At 47.0% G+C, this 25,050-nt stretch overlaps 1 protein-coding gene across 1 annotated transcript in view; it reads left to right on the top strand.

Moving 5' to 3' along the window:
• The window catches only part of SYT7 (synaptotagmin 7), a 642,713-nt gene that overhangs the window by 443,856 nt on the left and 173,807 nt on the right, over positions 1 to 25,050 (top strand). The window contains exon 8 of the mRNA XM_063944176.1: positions 6,114 to 6,171. Within this exon, the coding sequence (XP_063800246.1) occupies positions 6,114 to 6,171 (58 nt within the window). The remainder of the gene's footprint in view (positions 1 to 6,113; positions 6,172 to 25,050) is intronic.

Here is a 25,050-nt window from a genome sequence, read left to right as displayed (position 1 = left end):
AGAATATTTTGTAAAAATTGACCAGAGAACCCAAACCTGGCAAGAACTTCGGACATATATAGCCAGTGAATCCTGTCAAAAGCTTTCTCCACGTCAAGAGAAAGCAGTAGTAGGGGCCCTTGAAGTGCGGAGTAAGCTTCTAGAAAAGAGAATACTCTCCTAGTATTATCTGAGGCTTGGCGACTGATAGTGAAACCCACCTGGTCCTGATTTATTAAAGTGGGGATCAGCGGGTTCAATCTATTTGCAATCACTTTGGCATACAGTTTAATATCTGTGCTTAAAAGTGCTATGGGTCTATAATTTGCGCAGAGAGACGGGTTCTTGCCAGGTTTGAGAATCGTGATCATCTGCGCCGCTAGCATTTTCGCCAGGAAAAGGATTTGTGGAGGCATCATTGTACAGATCAAGAAGGAGGGGGGAGAGCGAGTCTTGAAAAGTAATATAAAAGAGATTAATACACCCATCTGGGCCAGGGGCTTTGTCTCTTTTGAGGACTTTCAGAGAGGTACGAATTTCATCCTCAGTCCAGGGAGTACAAAGTGCGGAGGCGTCAACGGGGGAGATGGAAGGTAAATTAATGGAGTCTAGGAAGGACCGTATAAGCTGTAATGAAGGTTGGGGGGTGAGAGGATCATGTTTAAGGTTATATAGCTTCCTATAGTACGAGGCAAATTGGTTTGCAATATCCTTAGGGTTCAAGGACAAAGGTCCATCTGGGTTAGTCAAATTTTTAATTCTATTAATAATATTTTTCCCTCTGAGTTTCCGCGCCAATAGTTTACCGGCTCTGTTACCTAGTGTGTAATATTTTTGGTTTAAAGTGGAGATTGCTCTTTGGACGTGTGAAAGGTACAGACTATTAAGTTTCCTCTTTGCTTCAGTCAGGGCCGCAAGTATAGAATCATCCGTGGGGGATTGTTTATGTTTGGTTTCTAAAGTCGTCACCTCCAACTCATAAGCTAATTGGACTTCCCGGTCATGGTGTGCTATTCGAGCTGTAGCATGGATAGCGGCACCTCTCATGACTGCCTTAAGGGCACACCAGTGATTGGAAACAGAGGTATCGGCAGGATTATTGGTTACCAGATATGATGACAGCGCCTCTCGTAATATAGAGACTCCATCCTCATCTCTTAAAATATAGTCCCGCAGCCTCCAAGGGCGAGGAAGGGAATTAGTCGGTTTGTATGACCAGGACCAAATTAAAAGTGCATGGTCAGACCTCGAGATCGGCAATATTTTAACGGTAGGAATTGATTACAATGTCCATTTATCCGTTAGGAGTAAGTCAATCCTAGGATCTGTGTACTGCCGAATAAAACGTGTAGTCTCTGGCACCAATATTCCTGACCCTCCAAGCGTCTTATAGATCAAATTCCGTCAGTAAGTGTGAAAAAGAGGAGGCTAAAGATTTGGCAGCATTGGCAGACTGTTTATCAAGTTTCGAGGATTGGTCAGGAGCCAAGTTAAAATCACCCATAAGAAAAGTCGCACGCTTCTTGACACTATACAGCTTTTGAAAAAAGGTTTTCAGGAAACGGGGTTGATTAGAATTAGGGGCATAGAGTAAGATCAAAGTAACATATCTAGCTCGCAACTTCCCCACTAGAATCAGATACCTGCCATTGCCGCCCACCCACTTGCTCTCCAATTGAAAAGGACACGATTTATGGAATAGTATAGCGACTCCATTCCTTTTAAACGGTTCACGAGAGATATAATGAACTGGATAATTGTTATTGGAGAACTGTGGGGGAGAATGCAATGGAAAGTGTGATTCCTATATAGCCACCACGTCCGCCTTTTGGTCAGCAAAGTATTTCAAAGCCAAACGCCTCTTGCGGGGTGAGTTGAGCCCTTTGACTAAGTCTTAGAAACGTAGCCATGGGGGGAGGTATGACAGAGTAATACATAGCACAGCGGAAAACAGCAGTAGCAATTGTGGTAAAGTGCAATAAACATTTGTATAGCTCTCCAAAAAAAAAACATCAGAGTCGGCATCAGTAAAGAAAGAAACGTAAAAAGAGAAAACAAAACAAAAAGCAAAACAGGAGAAAAGAACGGAAATAGCATCCATATAGGAGCTAGAGACACCGTCACACGGGTACCGTGACGGGCAGATACGGGAGGGCGGCGGGTTGGCCAAAAATACACACCGGCGCTTCCAAACCAGAGCATGGTTAGCAGCTAGTAAAAAATAAGGTCATCCTAAAATGAAGGGAAGGGGACAGTAGCTATACAATAAAAAGAAGAATAAGGTCTAACCAGAGAAGCACAATCGAAGAAAAACATTGAAGAAACAATATGAGCCACCAAGACCGCCGCAGGAGGTGGCCACAGTCACAAGAAGCAAAAACAATTCTATCACGGCAGGTTGCATATCAAGAGGAATGTCCCATTTTTTTCAGGATTGTAGGACCATCTTCAGGAGTGTGAATAATAGTAGTAGTACCGTTACACAGTACTATCAGCTTAGTACAGAATCCCCATTTATATGTGACCATAGCTTTCCTTAAGGCTGACGTAATAGCGTAAAATGAGCGTCTTTTGGCTAGAGTTGCAGGGGACAGATCCGGGAAAAGTTGAAGAGAATCTAGACAGTTCGCCGTAGGTGAGGAGGGCATTGCTGCACGCAAGATCTTCTCTTTAATGTGGAAGAAATGGACTCTGAGAAGGGTATCACGTGAGGCTTGAACAGGTGCTTGTCTAGATTTCGGAAGCCTATGAATCCTGTCAATCAAAAGGTCAGCTAGGGAATCATCCGGTAAAAGTTTTTGAAAGACATTGGTGGCGTATTCATAAAGGTCAGCATTAGAGACAGAGTCAGGAATGCCTCTTATTTTAATATTGTTTCTCGGTGAGCGATCCTCCAAATCCGTAGTATTCTCGCGGATGTAGGGGACTTCCTCCAGGAGAAAGTCATGCGTGGTGATTAGATCATTGTGCGATGCAACCATCTCCTCCATCTTATGCTCAATATGATCCGTCCTGTTACCAATATCAGAGATGTCAGACGAAGAGCTTGGATATTAGTTTTAAGCTTCCCCGAAATATCAGACTTGAGTGAGGCTAACATAGAATGGATAGAACGTAGCGTAACTGGGCCATCCAATGAATCCATATCAACTTGTGCGACATTAGCCGAATTGTGCAAGGTCGATTAAGTTGTTTGAGATGGTTGAGTCTGGCTAGACGAGGGAAGGGAGGAACGAGGTTTATTACCAGAGGAGAAGAGTCCAAAGAAATTTACTTGCGGAGCAGATTTCGACCCCTTCGTTTTTTTCGGAGGCATTTCGATGTGATCCAGGGGGGATTAGTAGATTATATAGATGAGTGAAGGATGACTGTAGCAAAAAATTACTTAGTCAGGAAGCGACGGTGAGGCAGACATGGTGTTAGGTGGACATATCCTCACAGGGATGCTGCAACAGAGGCATTACATTTATCAGTAACGACCACAGGGTGGCGCCACCAGAGAAGTCCAGATATAATGTATAAGAACAAAGTGGGGGTGCGAATACCATGAGCCTTCCCCAACTCCACACCACAAAACTCCCAGCCTGGACCAGCCAGGGTCTTCAGTGTTAAGGCTGATGTATAACAGAGGGGAGCCCCACCGATCACTCTCTGGAGGCACCGTGGAGTGTGAGTGCTGCAGACTGACAAGGGCTGCCGCCCCCTACCTTGATGTAGCACAGGAGACGTATCGCAGATCCCCGGCGTCGGGCGCCTGTGCCGCCCTCCGGTAGGTCAGGACCTCCTGCAGGGTGAACACTCAGTGTTTAGGAGCGCTCTTCCAGCGCTGGAGGGCCGGAGTGTGAGGGGTTAAAATTGCCGCCGTCCTGAGCGGAGAGGGTCCGGACGTCATTACAGTGTCTGGGCGGGCAGGTTCGGGCGGTCGCAAGGCAGCCAGTCAGGGGGCGGGAGCCCCAAGAGTGCAGCAGAGGAAACAGCGGTGGGGAGCCGGCACCGCAAGCAGAGGACCGGGAGCCCCCGGTCAGCGTCTCTGGAGGCCTGTCCCCGGAAGACACACCAAACCGGAGGCCGCGGCTTCTGGGTATCAGGTAGGCCGCAATCCGCGGGAGCTCCAGGAGTGCTCCCCGATTCTGCGGACCGTACCCGGCAGCAGCTGTGAAGATCAGCCAGGTGAGGGGGAAGTAGGAGACAAGGGTGTAGCTGCCCAGTGCAGGAGTTTGGGGAAGAAAGAAGTTTGGGCAGGAGCTCTGTAATATCGCTTCTGCTTCCCTAAGCAGTCAGGCTAGGCCCCCCAAATTCAGCCTTTTCTAAATGCATTTAAGAATGCAAAACAAGTCCCTTGCATCAGCACAATTCCCTGTCAATCACGTCCACAAATACCATTTATTTATTTTTTACCAGTTATTTATATAGAGCACACATATTCCGCAGCGCTTTACAGAGAGAATGTTTGGCCAGTCACATCAGTCCCTGCCCCAGTGGAGCTTACAATGCCACATGCACACACGCACATTCATGCTAGGGTTCATTTTGTTGGAATCCAATTAACCTACCTAGCAATATATTTTTGGCGTGTGGGAGGAAACCCATGCCTGTACGGGAAGAATATACAAACTCCACACAGTTAGGGTCATGGTGGGAATTGTACCCATGACCTCAGTGATGTGAGGCAGTAATGCTAACCATTACACCATCCGTACTACCTCCTTGTAAGGAAAGCGCCCATAACAAATTTAACAAAACCCAGTTAATTTATTTTCTAGGTTTACAGTCAGTAGCTTGAGCATACAGAGGAAGGATTCACCTGTATACTAACCAACTACCTCTGCCTGTAAAATAGACCCCTCAGGCTAGGAAATTACCCAGTCTGTGTGATGAGCAACACTGCAGGATTCCATCTGCTTTCCTGACCCAGCAGAATTATTTGATCATTCACTATAGCTCTAGCTTCATGCCTCTTATACATAACAGTTGCAGGTACAGGACACAAAGAGACTCATTTGAAAAAAAAAATGGTTGGTCTGGTTTTGCTAATTAAAATGTGGACACAATCATTGCTTGAATGTGCACCATCTATAATTCTTAACATATTTGTGTTTTTGTTAAATGTACTACCTTCCTATAGCCTGTAGGTGTCAATTCTACGGCATTGGCCTATCTAGGCTTTTGACAGTGGCTACCCGTTCAGTGGCATCATTTTCATATGTCATATGTTGCAGGCATTTAAATGTTCACACAAACATAAAAAGTTTTTTGTTTTTGTTTATCAACATACATTATACCAAACCCATGATAACAATAGAGGGGTGAATTTGTGCAGCAAAGGTCAGGGATGGGGAACCTTTTTCTACCAAGGGCCATTTGGATTTTTATAAAATCCTTCAGGGGCTATACAAAAATTATCAGCTTAAAAGTAGTTATGTCCCAGTAGATATGCCCCCAGTAGTTATGCCACAGTAGATATGCCCCCAGTAGATATGCCACACACGGCGTGGCCAATTAAAATGGGCCGTGATACACATATGTCCCCAATAGTGCAGTGCCACATACACATATGCCCTCAGTAGTGCAATACCAGATACACATATGCCGACACAGTGGCAGGTACACATTGTCCCACAGTGCCAGATATACATTGCCCTACATGCCAGATACACATTGCCCCACAGTGTCAGATACACATTGCCCCACAATGACCCCTTCCCCCTGCTGCTCACCGCTGCCACTGCTATGTGAGGGGAGGAGAGCGCAGCAAAGCACCTCTCCTGCCCCTCAATGCTCTGTGAAGTCCGGTCTCCGGCAGCGGGTATCTTAAATGAGGCGCCAGTTCGTTAGCCAATCAGAGCTCGCTGACCGGCCGGGCTGTCGGTCCACGAGCTCTGATTGGCTAACAAACCAATGAGATTCATGCTGCCACCAGAGACCGGACATCACTGAGCACATTGAGGGGCAGGAGAGGTGCTGCGCTCTCCTTCCCTCACATAGCAGCGGCTGCAGCACTGGCCGCCGGGCCGGATAAAGAGGCTGTGCAGGCCTTATACGGCCTGCAGGCTGGACATTCCCCACCCCTGGTGCTCAAACAGGATCCAACACAGCTTATCAGGTAAATAAACATAATGGTTCTTTACTTTCAGCATTAAAATGTACAACACAAGTGCACAGAAAGTAACAAACGCAAAATGTACAACACAAGTGAACAGAAAGTAACAAACGCAAAATGTACAACACAAGTGAACAGAAAGTAACAAACAGTACCATTCAGGGTACTGAGTCACTTCTTCACCCCTGACTAACCTTGGACATACTGTATAACAGACTTGCCAACCCTCCCGCATTTAGCGGGAGGCTCCCGTATTTTGCCACAGTGCCCCGCTGCCCCGCACACTGATCTGCAGCTCCCGGATTCCCACTAAAACCACCCCTTCCCCCAGTCTGTGAGAAAGTGGCGTGTACATGCAAGGGGAGGCCGGTAGAACTGTGGGTGGTAGTGAGTGTGGCTGCGTCATTGCTGCCATATAATCCCCTCGCCGATCGCCCTGTGAGTGGTACATCTCACAGCCCCGGTCAGTGAGAGACTGGCAGCACATATGGACCCGGGCAGCTTGCTCCTGTCATCTGCCGGCCACCGGGGGTGCGCGGTGCACAACAAAGGCGGAGGAGGGAGCAGGGGAAGCGGGCGCTGTGTGCGCTCTGGAGGATCCCCGTGTCCAGGACTGTACGCGCTTGGCTACTGTATAGTTGCGGAGAGGCCGGCGGCCAGGAACTGTGCCCAGTGCTGGGTGAGACAAAGGGAAGGAAATGTATGCACCACACAGGGCTCATATGTGGCACATGCACACTGCATGCCACCCACCATTCTGAATCTGCTGTATGCCCCAGTCATGCACAATGAACAGTCATACTGTACTTTGGCATCGGACTGTACATGGGAGAGTTAGGGGGTTGTCCTCTGTAAGACCTGGTGGCATCTGTAGCATTGTGTGTCAGCATGCAGGTATTATATATATGTTTGCCTCTGGGGTAGGCATGAGAGAACCTGTATTACTGCCCCTATTACTAGCTGGTCCAATGTCAGTGAGTGGCTTGTTGCTTAGGCTTACTCTTTTTCCCCTCACAGCGCCAAACTCCCCCTTTCCCCATTCGCAGTATCCTCAGTCTCCCTCTCCCCCTACATAGATTTTTCCCTTCTCCCACTGCCCCACAAATTTACTGTGGGACATGTAGGGGAGACATCATTATGTTTAAAGGCCAGCCACCGGCGCAGGGTTATAAGTAGCGGTGAACGGCTAGCAAAGTAGCGCTAGCACACTTGGAGAGGGCTCACTGGCCAAAACTTTATCGGCAGTGGCGGGAGTGAAAGCAGTGGACCGTTTAAAAAAAAATTAAGAGCATTACAGTTTAAACTTTAAAGGCCAAAATAATGTCTGTCACATGTGTATGTCACATATACTGTATGTGTATAATAATGTAGGTGTGTTGTCGGTGCGTAGACCTGCCGTGTAATGTAGCTGTGTTGTCAGTGTTAAGTCAGCACTGCTCTTTGGGCCTAATTCAGATCTGTTTGCTTTTTCACTGCGCAGCACTGCAATGCGCAGGTGCGTCATACGGGTACATAGCGGATCGTTGCTGTGCGATGGATTTAACGAAGAATCCATTCGCACAGCCGAACGCAAGGAGACTGACAGGAAGAGGGCGTTTGCAGGTGGCAACTGACCGTTTTCTGGGAGTGGTTGGAAAACGCAGGCATGTCCAAGCGTTTGCAGGGCGGGTGTCTGACGTCAATTCCGGTCTCGAACAGGCTGAAGTGTTCGCAGCGGCTGAGCAAGTTCAGACCTACTCAGAAACTGCACAATATGTTTTTGTACCGCTCGGCTGCACATGCGATCGCACGCTTGCAAAGCTAAAATACACTTCCCCATAGGTGGCCACTATCTGATCGCAGCACTGCAAAAAGTAGCTAGCGAGCGATCAGATCAGATCTTTTAGCTTTCACCTGCCACTGCAGGACACACCCCTAAGATAATAGATACGCCCATAGGTGGAGATAAACACACCCCTTGGCTGGAATGTGACACACACCCTCAATGGCACCGTGCTCTCCCCACATTATAGTGCGATCTATAATCTCCCTGAAACTACTTTTCAAAATAGGCAAGTATGGCATATAATCTCCAAACAAGGGCCAGTATTTACTAAAAATCCGAGTTTGGTCGATTTGTGTTTTTTTTTCTAAGTCCCAATCCGGGAATTTACTAAGCACCAATCTCGGCAGTGTCTGGTCTATTCTATTCGTAATGGTTTGAATACCTTCCGAAATACGAATGAATAGACCATCGGTCAAACGCGGCTGTTATTTCATAGAATACTGTCATTCACTATTCATTCGTATTTGGGTGTTAGTTTCTGAGTGCTCAAGTGCGGGTCTGTTTTTTTTCGAATCGTTAAAAAAAGCAGCAAAAAAATAGACCTGCTTTTTCCAGTCGAGTTTGGATAACCATGCACGGATCAGTGAGATCTGTGCATGGTTATCTATGGGAAAGGGTCTGTTTAGTTTAAAATCAGAAAAAAAAATTGCGTGGGGTCCCCCCTCCTAATCATAACCAGCCTCTGGCTCTTTTAGCCGGTCCTGGTTGAAAAAATATGGGGGGGAAAATTACAGGGGTTCCCCCATATTTAATCAACCAGCACCGGGCTCTGCGCCTGGTCCTGGTTCCAAAAATACGGGGGACAAAAAGCGTAGGGTTCCCCCGTATTTCTGAAACCAGCACCGGGCTCCACTAGCTGGGGAGATAATGCCACAGCCGGGGGACACTTTGATATCGGTCCCTGCGGCAGTGCCATTAAACCCCAACTAGTCACCCCTGGCCGGGGTATCCTGGAGGAGTGGGGACCCTTTTAATCAAGGGGTCCCCCCCCTCCAGCCACCCGAAGGGCCAGGGGTGAAGCCCGAGGCTGTCCCCCCCATCCAAGGGCGGCGGATGGGGGGCTGATAGCCTTTTTGTAAAAATGTGAATATTGTTTTTAGTAGCAGTACTACAAGTCCCAGCAAGCCTCCCCCGCAAGCTGGTACTTGGAGAACCACAAGTACCAGCATGCGGTGAAAAACCGGGCCCGCTGGTACCTGTTGTACTACTACTAAAAAAATACCCCAATAAAAACAGGAGACACACACCTTGAAAGTATAAGTTTATTACATACATGCACACCTCCAAACATACATACTTACCTATGTTCACACGAGGGTCGGTCCTCTTCTCCATGTAGAATCCATGGGGTACCTGTGGAAAAAAATTATACTCACATAATCCAGTGTAGATCGGTCCTCTTCTGTTCTTTGTATGATCCACGTACTTTGCAAAATAAAAAAACGGACACCCGACCACACACTGAAAGGGGCCCCATGTTTTCACATGGGACCCCTTTTCCCGACTGCCAGGACCCCCCCCTGACTCCTGTCTAAGAGGGTTCCTTCAGCCAATCAGGGAGCACCACGTCGTGGCACCCTCCTGATTGGCTGTGTGCTCCTGTAGTGTCTGTCAGGCAGCACACGGCAGTGATACAATGTAGCGCCTATGCGCTCCATTGTAACCAATGGTGGGAACTTTGCGGTCAGCGGTGAGGTTACTTTCGGTCAACCGCTGACCACAAAGTTCCCACCATTGACTTGTAGTACTGCTACTAAAAACAATGGCCCTCATTCCGAGTTGTTCGCTCGCAAGGCGATTTCAGCAGAGTTACACACGCTAAGCCGCCGCCTACTGGGAGTGAATCTAAACTTCTTAAATGTGCGACCGATGTATGCGCATTTTTGCGATCAAAAACGAGTTAGCAGTTTCTGAGTAACTCCAGACTTACTCTGCCTGTGCGATCAGTTCAGTGCTTTTCGGTCCCGGCTGACGTCAGAAACACACCCAGCGTTCGGCCAAGCACTCCCACCGTTTCTCCAGACACGCCTGCGTTTTTTCCGGAAACGGTAGCGTTTTCAGCCACACGCCCATAAAACGCCATACATCCGCCCAGTAACACCCATTTCCTGTCAATCACAATGCGATCGCCGGAGCGATGAAAAAGCCGTGAGTAAAATTACTTTCTTCATAGTAAAGTTACTTGGCGCATGCGCAGTGCGAACATTACGCATGCGCACTAAGAGAATTCTCACTGCGATGCGATGAAAAATACCGAGCGAACAACTCGGAATGAGGGCCAATATTCACATTTTTACAAAAAGGCTATCAGCCCCCCATCCGCCACCCTTGGATGGGGGGGACAGCCTCGGGCTTCACCCCTGGCCCTTGGGTGGCTGGAGGGGGGGACCCCTTGATTGAAGGGGTCCCCTCTCCTCCAGGGTACCCCGGCCAGGGGTGACTAGTTGGGGTTTTAATGGCACGGCCGCAGGGACCGATATCAAAGTGTCCCCCGGCTGTGGCATTATCTCCCCAGCTAGTGGAGCCCGGTGCTGGTTTCAGAAATACGGGGGACCCCTACGCTTTTTGTCCCCCGTATTTTTGGAACCAGGACCAGGCGCAGAGCCCGGTGCTGGTTGATTAAATATGGGGGAACCCCTGTAATTTTTCCCCCCATATTTTTTCAACCAGGACCGGCTCAAAGAGCCCGAGGCTGGTTATGATTAGGAGGGGGGAGCCCACGCAATTTTTTTCAGAATTTTAAAGACTTTAATGAACTTTTTAAGGTACACAATGAAGCCCTGCACGGATCTCACAGATCCGGCCGGGTTTCCTCGTGTTTTTTCAGGCAGTGTTTTATTCATCAATCCCGTAAAATACTGCCTGATATTACGAATCACATCGACATCGGAAAAAACGATTGTGCAAAACTCGGCAGCTTAGTGAATGACCGTATCAGGATTCAAAAAGTTGCAGTAAAATGCACCCGATACCATTCGAGTTCAAACACCCTTCAAAACGGACAAAACACGAATATTAGTAAATAAACCCCAAAGTCTTTTAAATGAAAAGTTTAGGTCCTGTCTCTCACAGGTACCATGCATAGTCTCAGTCCTGCTTTCTGCAGGCAAAACACAGGCTCCGGCCTACTCACACAAAAGGCTCCCAGTCTGGCTTCTTCCCAGTAAAGTGTAGCTCAGTCCCAGAGTTTTATGGCCTTCTCTGTATCCTACAGGTTTAGTCTCAGGCCTTCTGGCCCTCAATAGCTCAATAGCACAATTAACTCTTTCTGTCTTTGGCCCCCATTCCGAGTTGCTCGCTCGCTAGCTGCTTTTAGCAGCAGTGCAAACGCTAAGCCGCCGCCCTCTTAGCTTAGCAGAAGTGCGAACGAACGGATCGCAGCGCTGCTACTAAAAAAAAAATTGTGCAGTTTCAGAGAAGCTGCAGACCTACTCCTACCTTGCGATGACTTCAGACTATTTAGTTCCTGTTTTGACGTCACAAACACGCCCTGCGTTCAGCCAGCCACTCCCCCGTTTCCCCAGCCACTCCTGCGTTTTTATCTGGCACGCCTGCGTTTTTACACACACTCCCCGAAAACGGTCAGTTATCACCCAGAAACACCCACTTCCTGTCAATCACTCAACGATCAGCAGTGCGACTGAAAAGCGTCGCTAGAGCTTGTGTAAAACTGCATCGGCTTTTGTGAAAGTACGTCGCGCGTGCGCAGTGCGCCCCATATGCATGCGCAGAATTGCAGATTTTTTGCCTGAACGCTGCGCTGCGAACAACAGCAGCTAGCGATCAACTCGGAATGACCCCTTTTGTCTCAACTGGACACCCTACACAGGCCACAGCCTGCCCTGACTTTCATTCTGACGCTCCACTGCAGCCATTATGTGTTCTTACAACTGCCTTACCTTCTCTGTGGGGGTGGATCCCTCCTGTTTCATACAGAATACATGGGTTTACCCTCATCCTGTCATTTGAGGTATATATATATATATATGTATATATATATACTGTTTATATATATATATATTTGTATATGTATATATATATATCCATGACACATCACAATAAGAAAATGAAAGGCAATAACCCTCATCAGATGGGGTTGGAGGTGCTATTGCTGCTGCTTACATAGAAGCAGCAGCAATAGCACTAATATGGTAGTGCGGCAGGAGGTGTCACTCCTACTATTGCATTACTGATACAAACTACTGCTTTCCTGGCAGGCTTGATTATCGGTACTTTGCCAACTCCGTCCACATCTGAATAACACCCAATGTCACTAGCAGCTATTTGGGTTAGTTCTCTCAGAAACGTCTAGCTGCCTGTTGCCTGGTGTGTAACAGAGACTATTGTAGGGGGTATATTTACTAAAGGTAATTTTTATTGATTTTCTATTTCTAAAAGGGCTAAAACACATTTTTAAATTTTAATACAGTAAACATATGTTTTAGCCATCAAAATACATAGTCAATTTAGAATGAATTTTCATCGTTTTGAAAACGATAAAAATGTATAAAAATCGGCCTTTAGTGAATATACTCCTAGATCACTTGCTGGAAACTTTATCCATGTTGTCTGCCATATTATTTTAAAGTATTTAGGGTCCTCATCATAACCCAAATCATAACTCCTTTCCTTTCCCCAGATTGCTGATGTGATGATGACTTTACATTGCGTAGCTCAAGGATGGGATCCTGTCCGAGCTCCTGTCCCTGGATGTGTTTCATAATACATTCAGACAGTACAGAATTTCTTATTGCTACGTATATGATAGTGGCCTCAAGTAGGCAGCACCAAATAAACTATAGGCAGGGCCAAGAGAAAAATAGGGTACAAATATATTTTCCCTAGTAGTGTAACAGAAAAGGGATAAAACATGTGGGGCTGCCCTAATGAGTTCCATCTGGTCTGCAGAACACAGCAGCAGCTCTTCTCCTCAGTGTGTGCTGGGCTGCAGTGTAGCCAGGGAGGAAGCAGCAACAGTCTCCTCAGCCAGTGTAGATGAGGGGTAGCGATTGCACTGATCACATGCCTCTCCTGGATTTGCTCCTGGCTGAGGAGCTCACTGCACTCAAAGGGGGTAATTCCAAGTTGATCGCAGCAGGAATTTTTTTAGCAGTTGGGCATAAGCATGTGCACTGCAGGGGGGGGGGGGGGGGGGCAGATATAACACATACTTGCCTACTTTTGAAAAAGCATTTCAGGGAGATTGTGAAAGTAACGACTAAAAGCGCGGTCGCGTACTGCTACATCGGAGAGCTGCGTTATGAAAATGACTTACATCCAAATGTAAATGAGGCCCAAACTTAGTATCTATTTGTTGAAGAAAAGGCACTGATATTTTGCAGGATTTGTTTGTGTATTGTGTTTTACAAGTGGCCACAAGAAACCTTATTTAAAATGCATGTAGCCATAGGGATCATTGTGCCTCATAACCAATGCAGGGAAATGGCACTGATAATCCCATTTGAATGTATTTATTAGAGATGAGCGCCTGAAATTTTTCGGGTTTTGTGTTTTGGTTTTGGGTTCGGTTCCGCGGCCGTGTTTTGGGTTCGAACGCGTTTTGGCAAAACCTCACCGAATTATTTTTGTCGGATTCGGGTGTGTTTTGGATTCGGGTGTTTTTTTCCAAAAACACTAAAAAACAGCTTAAATCATAGAATTTGGGGGTCATTTTGATCCCAAAGTATTATTAACCTCAAAAACCATAATTTACACTCATTTTCAGTCTATTCTGAATACCTCACACCTCACAATATTATTTTTAGTCCTAAAATTTGCACCGAGGTCGCTGTGTGAGTAAGATAAGCGACCCTAGTGGCCGACACAAACACCGGGCCCATCTAGGAGTGGCACTGCAGTGTCACGCAGGATGTCCCTTCCAAAAAACCCTCCCCAAACAGCACATGACGCAAAGAAAAAAAGAGGCGCAATGAGGTAGCTGTGTGAGTAAGATTAGCGACCCTAGTGGCCGACACAAACACCGGGCCCATCTAGGAGTGGCACTGCAGTGTCACGCAGGATGGCCCTTCCAAAAAACCCTCCCCAAACAGCACATGACGCAAAGAAAAAAAGAGGCGCAATGAGGTAGCTGACTGTGTGAGTAAGATTAGCGACCCTAGTGGCCGACACAAACACCGGGCACATCTAGGAGTGGCACTGCAGTGTCACGCAGGATGTCCCTTCCAAAAAACCCTCCCCAAACAGCACATGACGCAAAGAAAAAAAGAGGCGCAATGAGGTAGCTGTGTGAGTAAGATTAGCGACCCTAGTGGCCGACACAAACACCGGGCCCATCTAGGAGTGGCACTGCAGTGTCACGCAGGATGTCCCTTCCAAAAAACCCTCCCCAATCAGCACATGATGCAAAGAAAAAGAAAAGAAAAAAGAGGTGCAAGATGGAATTATCCTTGGGCCCTCCCACCCACCCTTATGTTGTATAAACAAAACAGGACATGCACACTTTAACCAACCCATCATTTCAGTGACAGGGTCTGCCACACGACTGTGACTGATATGACGGGTTGGTTTGGACCCCCCCCAAAAAAGAAGCAATTAATCTCTCCTTGCACAAACTGGCTCTACAGAGGCAAGATGTCCACCTCATCTTCACCCTCCGATATATCACCGTGTACATCCCCCTCCTCACAGATTATCAATTCGTCCCCACTGGAATCCACCATCTCAGCTCCCTGTGTACTTTGTGGAGGCAATTGCTGCTGGTCAATGTCTCCGCGGAGGAATTGATTATAATTCATTTTAATGAACATCATCTTCTCCACATTTTCTGGATGTAACCTCGTACGCCGATTGCTGACAAGGTGAGCGGCGGCACTAAACACTCTTTCGGAGTACACACTTGTGGGAGGGCAACTTAGGTAGAATAAAGCCAGTTTGTGCAAGGGCCTCCAAATTGCCTCTTTTTCCTGCCAGTATAAGTACGGACTGTGTGACGTGCCTACTTGGATGCGGTCACTCATATAATCCTCCACCATTCTATCAATGTTGAGAGAATCATATGCAGTGACAGTAGACGACATGTCCGTAATCGTTGTCAGGTCCTTCAGTCCGGACCAGATGTCAGCATCAGCAGTCGCTCCAGACTGCCCTGCATCACCGCCAGCGGGTGGGCTCGGAATTCTGAGCCTTTTCCTCGCACCCCCAGTTGCGGGAGAATGTGAAGGAGGAGATGTTGACAGGTCGCGTTCCGCTTGACTTGACAATTTTGTCACCAGCAGGTCTTTCAACCCCAGCAGACCTGTGTCTGCCGGAAAGAGAGATCCAAGGTAGGCTTTAAATCTAGGATCGAGCACGGTGGCCAAAATGTAGTGCTCTGATTTCAACAGATTGACCACCCGTGAATCCTTGTTAAGCGAATTAAGGGCTGCATCCACAAGTCCCACATGCCTAGCGGAATCGCTCCGTGTTAGCTCCTTCTTCAATGCCTCCAGCTTCTTCTGCAAAAGCCTGATGAGGGGAATGACCTGACTCAGGCTGGCAGTGTCTGAACTGACTTCACGTGTGGCAAGTTCAAAGGGCATCAGAACCTTGCACAACGTTGAAATCATTCTCCACTGCACTTGAGACAGGTGCATTCCATCTCCTATATCGTGCTCAATTGTATAGGCTTGAATGGCCTTTTGCTGCTCCTCCAACCTCTGAAGCATATAGAGGGTTGAATTCCACCTCGTTACCACTTCTTGCTTCAGATGATGGCAGGGCAGGTTCAGTAGTTTTTGGTGGTGCTCCAGTCTTCTGTACGTGGTGCCTGTACGCCGAAAGTGTCCCGCAATTTTTCTGGCCACCGACAGCATCTCTTGCACGCCCCTGTCGTTTTTTAAAAAATTCTGCACCACCAAATTCAAGGTATGTGCAAAACATGGGACGTGCTGGAATTTGCCCATATTTAATGCACACACAATATTGCTGGCGTTGTCCGATGCCACAAATCCACAGGAGAGTCCAATTGGGGTAAGCCATTCCGCGATGATCTTCCTCAGTTGCCGTAAGAGGTTTTCAGCTGTGTGCGTATTCTGGAAAGCGGTGATACAAAGCGTAGCCTGCCTAGGAAAGAGTTGGCGTTTGCGAGATGCTGCTACTGGTGCCGCCGCTGCTGTTCTTGCGGCGGGAGTCCATACATCTACCCAGTGGGCTGTCACAGTCATATAGTCCTGACCCTGCCCTGCTCCACTTGTCCACATGTCCGTGGTTAAGTGGACATTGGGTACAACTGCATTTTTTAGGACACTGGTGAGTCTTTTTCTGACGTCCGTGTACATTCTCGGTATCGCCTGCCTAGAGAAGTGGAACCTAGATGGTATTTGGTAACGGGGGCACACTGCCTCAATAAATTGTCTAGTTCCCTGTGAACTAACGGCGGATACCGGACGCACGTCTAACACCAACATAGTTGTCAAGGACTCAGTTATCCGCTTTGCAGTAGGATGACTGCTGTGATATTTCATCTTCCTCGCAAAGGACTGTTGAACAGTCAATTGCTTACTGGAAGTAGTACAAGTGGGCTTACGACTTCCCCTCTGGGATGACCATCGACTCCCAGCGGCAACAACAGCAGCGCCAGCAGCAGTAGGCGTTACACGCAAGGATGCATCGGAGGAATCCCAGGCAGGAGAGGACTCGTCAGACTTGCCAGTGACATGGCCTGCAGGACTATTGGCATTCCTGGGGAAGGAGGAAATTGACACTGAGGGAGTTGGTGGGGTGGTTTGCGTGAGCTTGGTTACAAGAGGAAGGGATTTACTGGTCAGTGGACTGCTTCCGCTGTCACCCAAAGTTTTTGAACTTGTCACTGACTTATTATGAATGCGCTGCAGGTGACGTATAAGGGAGGATGTTCCGAGGTGGTTAACGTCCTTACCCCTACTTATTACAGCTTGACAAAGGGAACACACGGCTTGACACCTGTTGTCCGCATTTCTGGTGAAATACCTCCACACCGAAGAGCTGATTTTTTTGGTATTTTCACCTGGCATGTCAACGGCCATATTCCTCCCACGGACAACAGGTGTCTCCCCGGGTGCCTGACTTAAACAAACCACCTCACCATCAGAATCCTTCTGGTCAATTTCCTCCCCAGCGCCAGCAACACCCATATCCTCCTCATCCTGGTGTACTTCAACACTGACATCTTCAATCTGACTATCAGGAACTGGACTGCGGGTGCTCCTTCCAGCACTTGCAGGGGGCATGCAAATAGTGGAAGGCGCATGCTCTTCACGTCCAGTGTTGGGAAGGTCAGGCATCGCAACCGACACAATTGGACTCTCCTTGTGGATTTGGGATTTCAAAGAACGCACAGTTCTTTGCGGTGCTTTTGCCAGCTTGAGTCTTTTCAGTTTTCTAGCGAGAGGCTGAGTGCTTCCATCCTCATGTGAAGCTGAACCACTAGCCATGAACATAGGCCAGGGCCTCAGCCGTTCCTTGCCACTCCGTGTGGTAAATGGCATATTGGCAAGTTTACGCTTCTCCTCCGACAATTTTATTTTAGGTTTTGGAGTCCTTTTTTTTCTGATATTTGGTGTTTTGGATTTGACATGCTCTGTACTATGACATTGGGCATCGGCCTTGGCAGACGACGTTGCTGGCATTTCATCGTCTCGGCCATGACTAGTGGCAGCAGCTTCAGCACGAGGTGGAAGTGGATCTTGATCTTTCCCTAATTTTGGAACCTCAACTTTTTTGTTCTCCATATTTTATAGGCAGAACTAAAAGGCACCTCAGGTAAACAATGGAGATGGATGGATTGGATACTAGTATACAATTATGGACGGACTGCCACGGTTAGGTGGTATAAAAAAACCACGGTTAGGTGGTATATATTGTAATACAATTATGGATGGACGGACTGCCTGCCGAGTGCCGACACAGAGGTAGCCACAGCCGTGAACTACCGCACTGTACACTGGTTGATAAAGAGATAGTAGTATACTCGTAACAACTAGTATGACTGACTATGACGGTATAAAGAATGAAAAAAAAACCACGGTTAGGTGGTATATATTGTAATACAATTATGGATGGACGGACTGCCTGCCGAGTTCCGACACAGAGGTAGCCACAGCCGTGAACTACCGCACTGTACACTGGTTGATAAAGAGATAGTAGTATACTCGTAACAACTAGTATGACTGACTATGACGGTATAAAGAATGAAAAAAAAACCACGGTTAGGTGGTATATATTATAATACAATTATGGATGGACGGACTGCCTGCCGACTACCGACACAGAGGTAGCCACAGCCGTGAACTACCGCACTGTACACTGGTTGATAAAGAGATAGTAGTATACTCGTAACAACTAGTATGACACTATGACGGTATAAAGAATGAAAAAAAAACCACGGTTAGGTGGTATATATTATAATACAATTATGGATGGACGGACTGCCTGCCGACTGCCGACACAGAGGTAGCCACAGCCGTGAACTACCGCACTGTACACTGGTTGATAAAGAGATAGTAGTATACTCGTAACAACTAGTATGACACTATGACGGTATAAAGAATGAAAAAAAAACCACGGTTAGGTGGTATATATTATAATACAATTATGGATGGACGGACTGCCTGCCGACTGCCGACACAGAGGTAGCCACAGCCGTGAACTACCGCACTGTACACTGGTTGATAAAGAGATAGTAGTATACTCGTAACAACTAGTATGACACTATGACGGTATAAAGAATGAAAAAAAAACCACGGTTAGGTGGTATATATTATAATACAATTATGGATGGATGGACTGCCTGCCGAGTGCCGACACAGAGGTAGCCACAGCCGTGAACTACCGCACTGTACACTGGTTGATAAAGAGATAGTAGTATACTCGTAACAACTAGTATGACTGACTATGACGGTATAAAGAATGAAAAAAAAACCACGGTTAGGTGGTATATATTATAATACAATTATGGATGGACGGACTGCCTGCCGACTGCCGACACAGAGGTAGCCACAGCCGTGAACTACCGCACTGTACACTGGTTGATAAAGAGATAGTAGTATACTCGTAACAACTAGTATGACACTATGACGGTATAAAGAATGAAAAAAAAACCACGGTTAGGTGGTATATATTATAATACAATTATGGATGGACGGACTGCCTGCCGACTGCCGACACAGAGGTAGCCACAGCCGTGAACTACCGCACTGTACACTGGTTGATAAAGAGATAGTAGTATACTCGTAACAACTAGTATGACACTATGACGGTATAAAGAATGAAAAAAAAACCACGGTTAGGTGGTATATATTATAATACAATTATGGATGGACGGACTGCCTGCCGAGTGCCGACACAGAGGTAGCCACAGCCGTGAACTACCGCACTGTACACTGGTTGATAAAGAGATAGTAGTATACTCGTAACAACTAGTATGACTGACTATGACGGTATAAAGAATGAAAAAAAAACCACGGTTAGGTGGTATATATTATAATACAATTATGGATGGACGGACTGCCTGCCGACTGCCGACACAGAGGTAGCCACAGCCGTGAACTACCGCACTGTACACTGGTTGATAAAGAGATAGTAGTATACTCGTAACAACTAGTATGACACTATGACGGTATAAAGAATGAAAAAAAAACCACGGTTAGGTGGTATATATTATAATACAATTATGGATGGACGGACTGCCTGCCGACTGCCGACACAGAGGTAGCCACAGCCGTGAACTACCGCACTGTACACTGGTTGATAAAGAGATAGTAGTATACTCGTAACAACTAGTATGACACTATGACGGTATAAAGAATGAAAAAAAAACCACGGTTAGGTGGTATATATTATAATAATACAATTATGGATGGACGGACTGCCTGCCGACTGCCGACACAGAGGTAGCCACAGCCGTGAACTACCGCACTGTACACTGGTTGATAAAGAGATAGTAGTATACTCGTAACAACTAGTATGACTATGACGACGGTATAAAGAAAGAAAAAAAAATACCACGGTTAGGTGGTATATAATTATACAATTATGGATGGACGGACTGCCTGCCGAGTGCCGACTGCCGACACAGAGGTAGCCACAGCCGTGAACTACCGCACTGTACTGTGTCTGCTGCTAATATAGACTGGTTGATAAAGAGATAGTATACAACAATATACTACTATACTGGTGGTCAGGCACTGGTCACCACTAGTCACACTGGCAGTGGCACTCCTGCAGCAAAAGTGTGCACTGTTTAATTTTAAATTAATATAATATTATGTACTCCTGGCTCCTGCTATAACAACCTGCAGTGCTCCCCAGTCTCCCCCACAATTATTATAAGCTTTTATACATTGATGTGCAGCACACTGGGCTGAGCTGAGTGCACACAGACTGAGTCACACTGTGTGACTGCTGTGTATCGTTTTTTTCAGGCAGAGAACGGATATAGCAGAGAACGGATATATTAAATAAAAGTTAACTTAACAACAACTGCACTGGTCACTGTGGTAAACTCTGTCTGCACAATCTCTCTCTCTTCTAATCTATTCTAATGGAGAGGACGCCAGCCACGTCCTCTCCCTATCAATCTCAATGCACGTGTGAAAATGGCGGCGACGCGCGGCTCCTTATATAGAATCCGAGTCTCGCGAGAATCCGACAGCGTCATGATGACGTTCGGGCGCGCTCGGGTTAACCGAGCAAGGCGGGAAGATCCGAGTCGCTCGGACCCGTGAAAAAAAAAGTGAAGTTCGTGCGGGTTCGGATTCAAAGAAACCGAACCCGCTCATCTCTAGTATTTATCTCTGATTTCTTTTTCCCCCAAGAATGTAATCGCTACATAATGGGGGTAAGGTGTAATCAGGGAGATTGCTGGTCTATTCAGGGAGTGAGGGAGATTGCTGCTATTTCAGGGAGTCTCCTGCAGAATGAGGGAGGGTAGGCAACTATGATATAACATTTGCAGAGAGAGTTAGATTTGGGTGGGTTATTTTGTTTCTGTGCAGGGTAAATACTGGCTGCTTTATTTTTACACTGCAATTTAGATTGCAGATTGAACTCACCACACCCAAATCTCTCTCTCTCTGCACATGTTATATCTGCCTTCCCTGCAGTGCACATGGTTTTGCCCAACTGCTAACAAAGTTCCTGCTGCGATCAACTCAGCATTACCCCCAAAGTTCTTTTTTTCTAATGGACCATGGCCACGCCTCCCGTGATTAGGCCACCTCCCAAAAAAAGTACCAGAACCCAGCCAGGCTCTTTACTGCCCTGCTCGTACAGCCGCTGTCCTTGTTAAATAGACTTCCTCATGCTTTGCATGTAGATGCTATCGCCGTAGACCCTTAGCGATGCTGTCCACCGCTGATACATCACTAGCGGTAGCATTTGAATAATAGGAAAACAGACATTGTCATTGGAATAAGGGCTTTGTGGCACATTATAAATATGCCACTAGATCTCTCAATGTTAATGTTAGAAGCCGTCTCCTCTGGACACTGTTGAAGTCAACATATGTACATAATACTGTGTATAATCAGGATATCTATTACAGCTGGCATCATCTATCATCATCACTAGTCTCCCAGCAGTTCTAGGTCTGTGCTTCCCAGATATTACATGCTGCTTCTGTTTGCCTGAAATCGTTCACTCTCACTTCACAAGGAGTTAACTTGTAGTTGCAGCTTTGCTGCTAATTGCTTATTAATGTGCGTGGCTGACCAAACCTGCTTGTAATCCTGGGAGATCTTCTGCCTGAAGCGTCACAGGATTATGCTAACACTGTAACCCCATTACTCCAATCTCCTGCCTGATTGAGGGATTTATTGCATGAGATCATGAGATCTACGTACAATCATACTTGCCTACCTGACCCTCTCCATGAGGGAGAAAATGCTCCGTTCCTGGACTTTCCTGGTAATGTATAATTGCCATCACCTGTGGTGAAACCCCTTTCTTATCAATTAACTAGCTCACCACAGGTGATGGCAATCATATATTACCAGGAAAGTCCAGGAACAGAGCATTTTCTCCCTCATGGAGAGGGTCAGGTAGGCAAGTATGCGTACAATGCTATAGGTGCTTTTATTTATCGATGTAGAGATCATGCTGACGTGTGTCATGACCTGTTGGGTGCTCAGGGTTTCTATGTCTGTACTCAGTTATACCACACAGAGTATAGTTTGTCTGGAGGCAGCATGAAATCTGTATTCCTGGAGCACTAAGTGCATTATTTACCATTGGTGAAATTGTGGGGAGCACGAAACTCATCACTCCCTGTCCCTGCTAATTACATATCGCACCAATGGGATGCAGTCAAAATGCAGGAGGTCGGGATCCCCGCGCTCAGGAGACCGACGCTGGAATCCCGACTAGCCGGCATTTTGACGACGGCTACCATCTCGACACCTGCCCCTAATTTCCAGGGCCATGCACACTATCATTTTGGGAAAACCGGCATGGAAGCATGGAAACTGCCAGGGAGGAATCATACGATCCAGCTCAGATGGTAGAGCCTCCATAGGGATAAAGCGGGTGATGCCATTTGAAGATGGTGTTAAGTAATGGGTTCAAGAGCTGAAAAGATGAATGTTCCAGGTTGCAGTTACCATTGCACGCTATCCTGCGCTACTGTACGTAGCATAGACTATGTTATCTCCTGCATTCCGCCGCTGGGAAATGACAGAGTTATCACTGCAGTGATATGCCTTAGGGGCCTAGTTATCAGCCTGATCAGCCCTGAGAGGCATCATTGTAGTTACAGCTGCACAATGACGCATACACATGGACACAAGTAAACGTTATGCACACATATTAAACTGTACAATAAATACAGATTTCTGCACACAAAGATAGGTGACAATTATATCCTTGTAATTGTTTGACGCAAAATGTTACCCAGTGCTTGCAGAGATAGTTATATAAAGACGCACTGTGACTTGGGAGATACATACAGTAACAGGATACACGTTATAGCTATGGGGGGAAGAGCAGCCTGTGACTAACTAATGAGAAGCATGACAACGTACTTGTGAATATAGAGCCTAATTCATGTTTATACCATACGTGCCTACTCTCCCGGAAAGGCCGGGAGGCTCCCGAAAATCGGTGGCGCTGCCGCCCCCCAAGGGGAGGTGGGCAAGTCTTCCGCATACTGCGCCCCCCCTCGCCGCACCCCCACTCACTGCCACCCGCACTTCTGCGGCATCCCGATATACCGGACAGATGGGCGGGGCAATGACAAGATTCGTGCTAAATCACGTCATTGTGGCTCCGCCCCCTGATTTACAATGACGGTAATGTGGGCACTGTAAAGCGGGGGGGCGGGTCTACCATGACGTAATCATGTCACCACGCCCCCAACCCGCCTCCTACACGGCCCCCTGCTGTGTGACCTGGCTGCCGAAGGGAGCAGCCAGAAAGTAGACAACTATGGTTTGTACACATGGGCGATTATTACACAACGGGATGATTATTGGCAGACTGCGCATGTGCTGTGATCGCAATGCGCATACGCAAAGGGGCTGCAGTGGTTTTACTCGCAATGTTGATTTCATGAAAAAATGATTGACGGGAAGTGGTCATTTGGAGGTGTTAACGGGGAGTCGCTACTGCTGAGTTCAGTCTGCGTAGCCATAGGCCAACCCTTAGCACCAGTGTCCCTCATCTTTGCGTATAGACTGCAAATGTATACACAATTGCGAATGAGTGTTATTACAATGATCCGGCAGGCGTCTCTTTTCACTTCAGGGCGACCGGCTCCGTAGCCTAGAGAATCGCAATTGCATTTGTGTACAAACATGAATCAGGCTATAATCTCATTGTATTTCTAAATGGTATTGCATTTGACATCATATATTAGAAATTCTATTGCATTAGTAAGGCTACAGAATGTTTTCTTTAAAGGATAAAACAGAATAAATCAGTCACACTTACAGCTTTATAAAGGTCTTTGGAAATGTTTTAGTCAAAGAAACACTCCATCATCATTATGCCCTCCATCACGTTCCTTCCCTGTGGCTTTTAAGATACAGGGATCAAAGGGGTCTATTTACTAAGCCTTGGATGGAGATAAAGTAGACGGAGATAAAGTAGCAGCCAATCAGCTCCTAACTGTCATTTTTCAAACCCAGCCTGTAACATGACAGTTAGAAATTGATTGGCTGGTACTTTATCTCCGTCCAAGGCTTAGTAAATAGACCCCTAAGGATCTAATACGTTTGTCACAGGACTTACTTAGAAAGTGTTCTGTGAGGATATGGAACACATGACTGGCAGTGCAGGTTAAACATACAGGGCCTGATTCTGTGTCGCACGCGATGCCGAGGTGAGCGATTTTCTGCTAATGCGTATAAATGCCTACAGCGCATGCAGTACACAGTATACAGTATATGCCCAGAGGCGCAGCTGCAAACAAGGCTCACGGTATCAGGAATGCATTGGCAATGTTCTCGGCATACCTGGGAGGTGAGACGCGCTTAGATGGTCCAGATTATGGGAGTGTTGCTGATATGTCACTGTAGTGGCTGCATACACATGCACTTATTGCTCACATTGGAGGCCATACTTATACGTAAAGTCTGCACCTACTATAGGGGTGGTGCATGTTTCGATGGTGAGACCGATGTTGGTGTCTAAAGATTCACCAAGTGGTTTTACAGCAACTAAAGAAACAAAAAGTGGCACTCTCAGTCCTTGCACAGTAAAACCCACGCTTGTACACCAGGGAAAGGGCTGATACTAGCAGTAGCATCTAGTCTAGGGGTAGGCAAAATACGGCCTGCGGGCCGGATGCGGCCCGCAAACCGATCATGGCCGGCTCACTGCCTCCCACCAGCGAGCAATGACAAGCGGCCCAACCGGCTGCGCTGCTTGTCATTGCTCTGCAGTACCTCCAAGCTGCCGGCGCCTGTCTCCCCAGCTGTTGTTGCACTGCAGTACTGCGCGGCGCCTGTGTTGTATCCTCCTCCTCCTCACGCCTCCAGAGTCCCCAGTGACAACGGCAGTGTTCATCCAATGAATATGGGACCTCAGGGGGCGGAGCTACACAGGACAAGCTATAGATCAGGGTATGGGACTCAAGGTCGACACCTGAAATATGTCGGCATGGTCAAAAGGTTGAGATGAACACGGTCGACATGGAAAAAGGTCGACATGAGTTTTTAATGTTTTTTTGGTGTTA

The sequence above is a fragment of the Pseudophryne corroboree genome, chromosome 11 (assembly GCF_028390025.1).
Source record: "Pseudophryne corroboree isolate aPseCor3 chromosome 11, aPseCor3.hap2, whole genome shotgun sequence".
NCBI classification, from domain to species: Eukaryota; Metazoa; Chordata; class Amphibia; order Anura; family Myobatrachidae; genus Pseudophryne; species Pseudophryne corroboree.
Note: the sequence above shows the minus strand (reverse complement) of the source record. Positions and strands in the feature narration are given on the sequence as shown.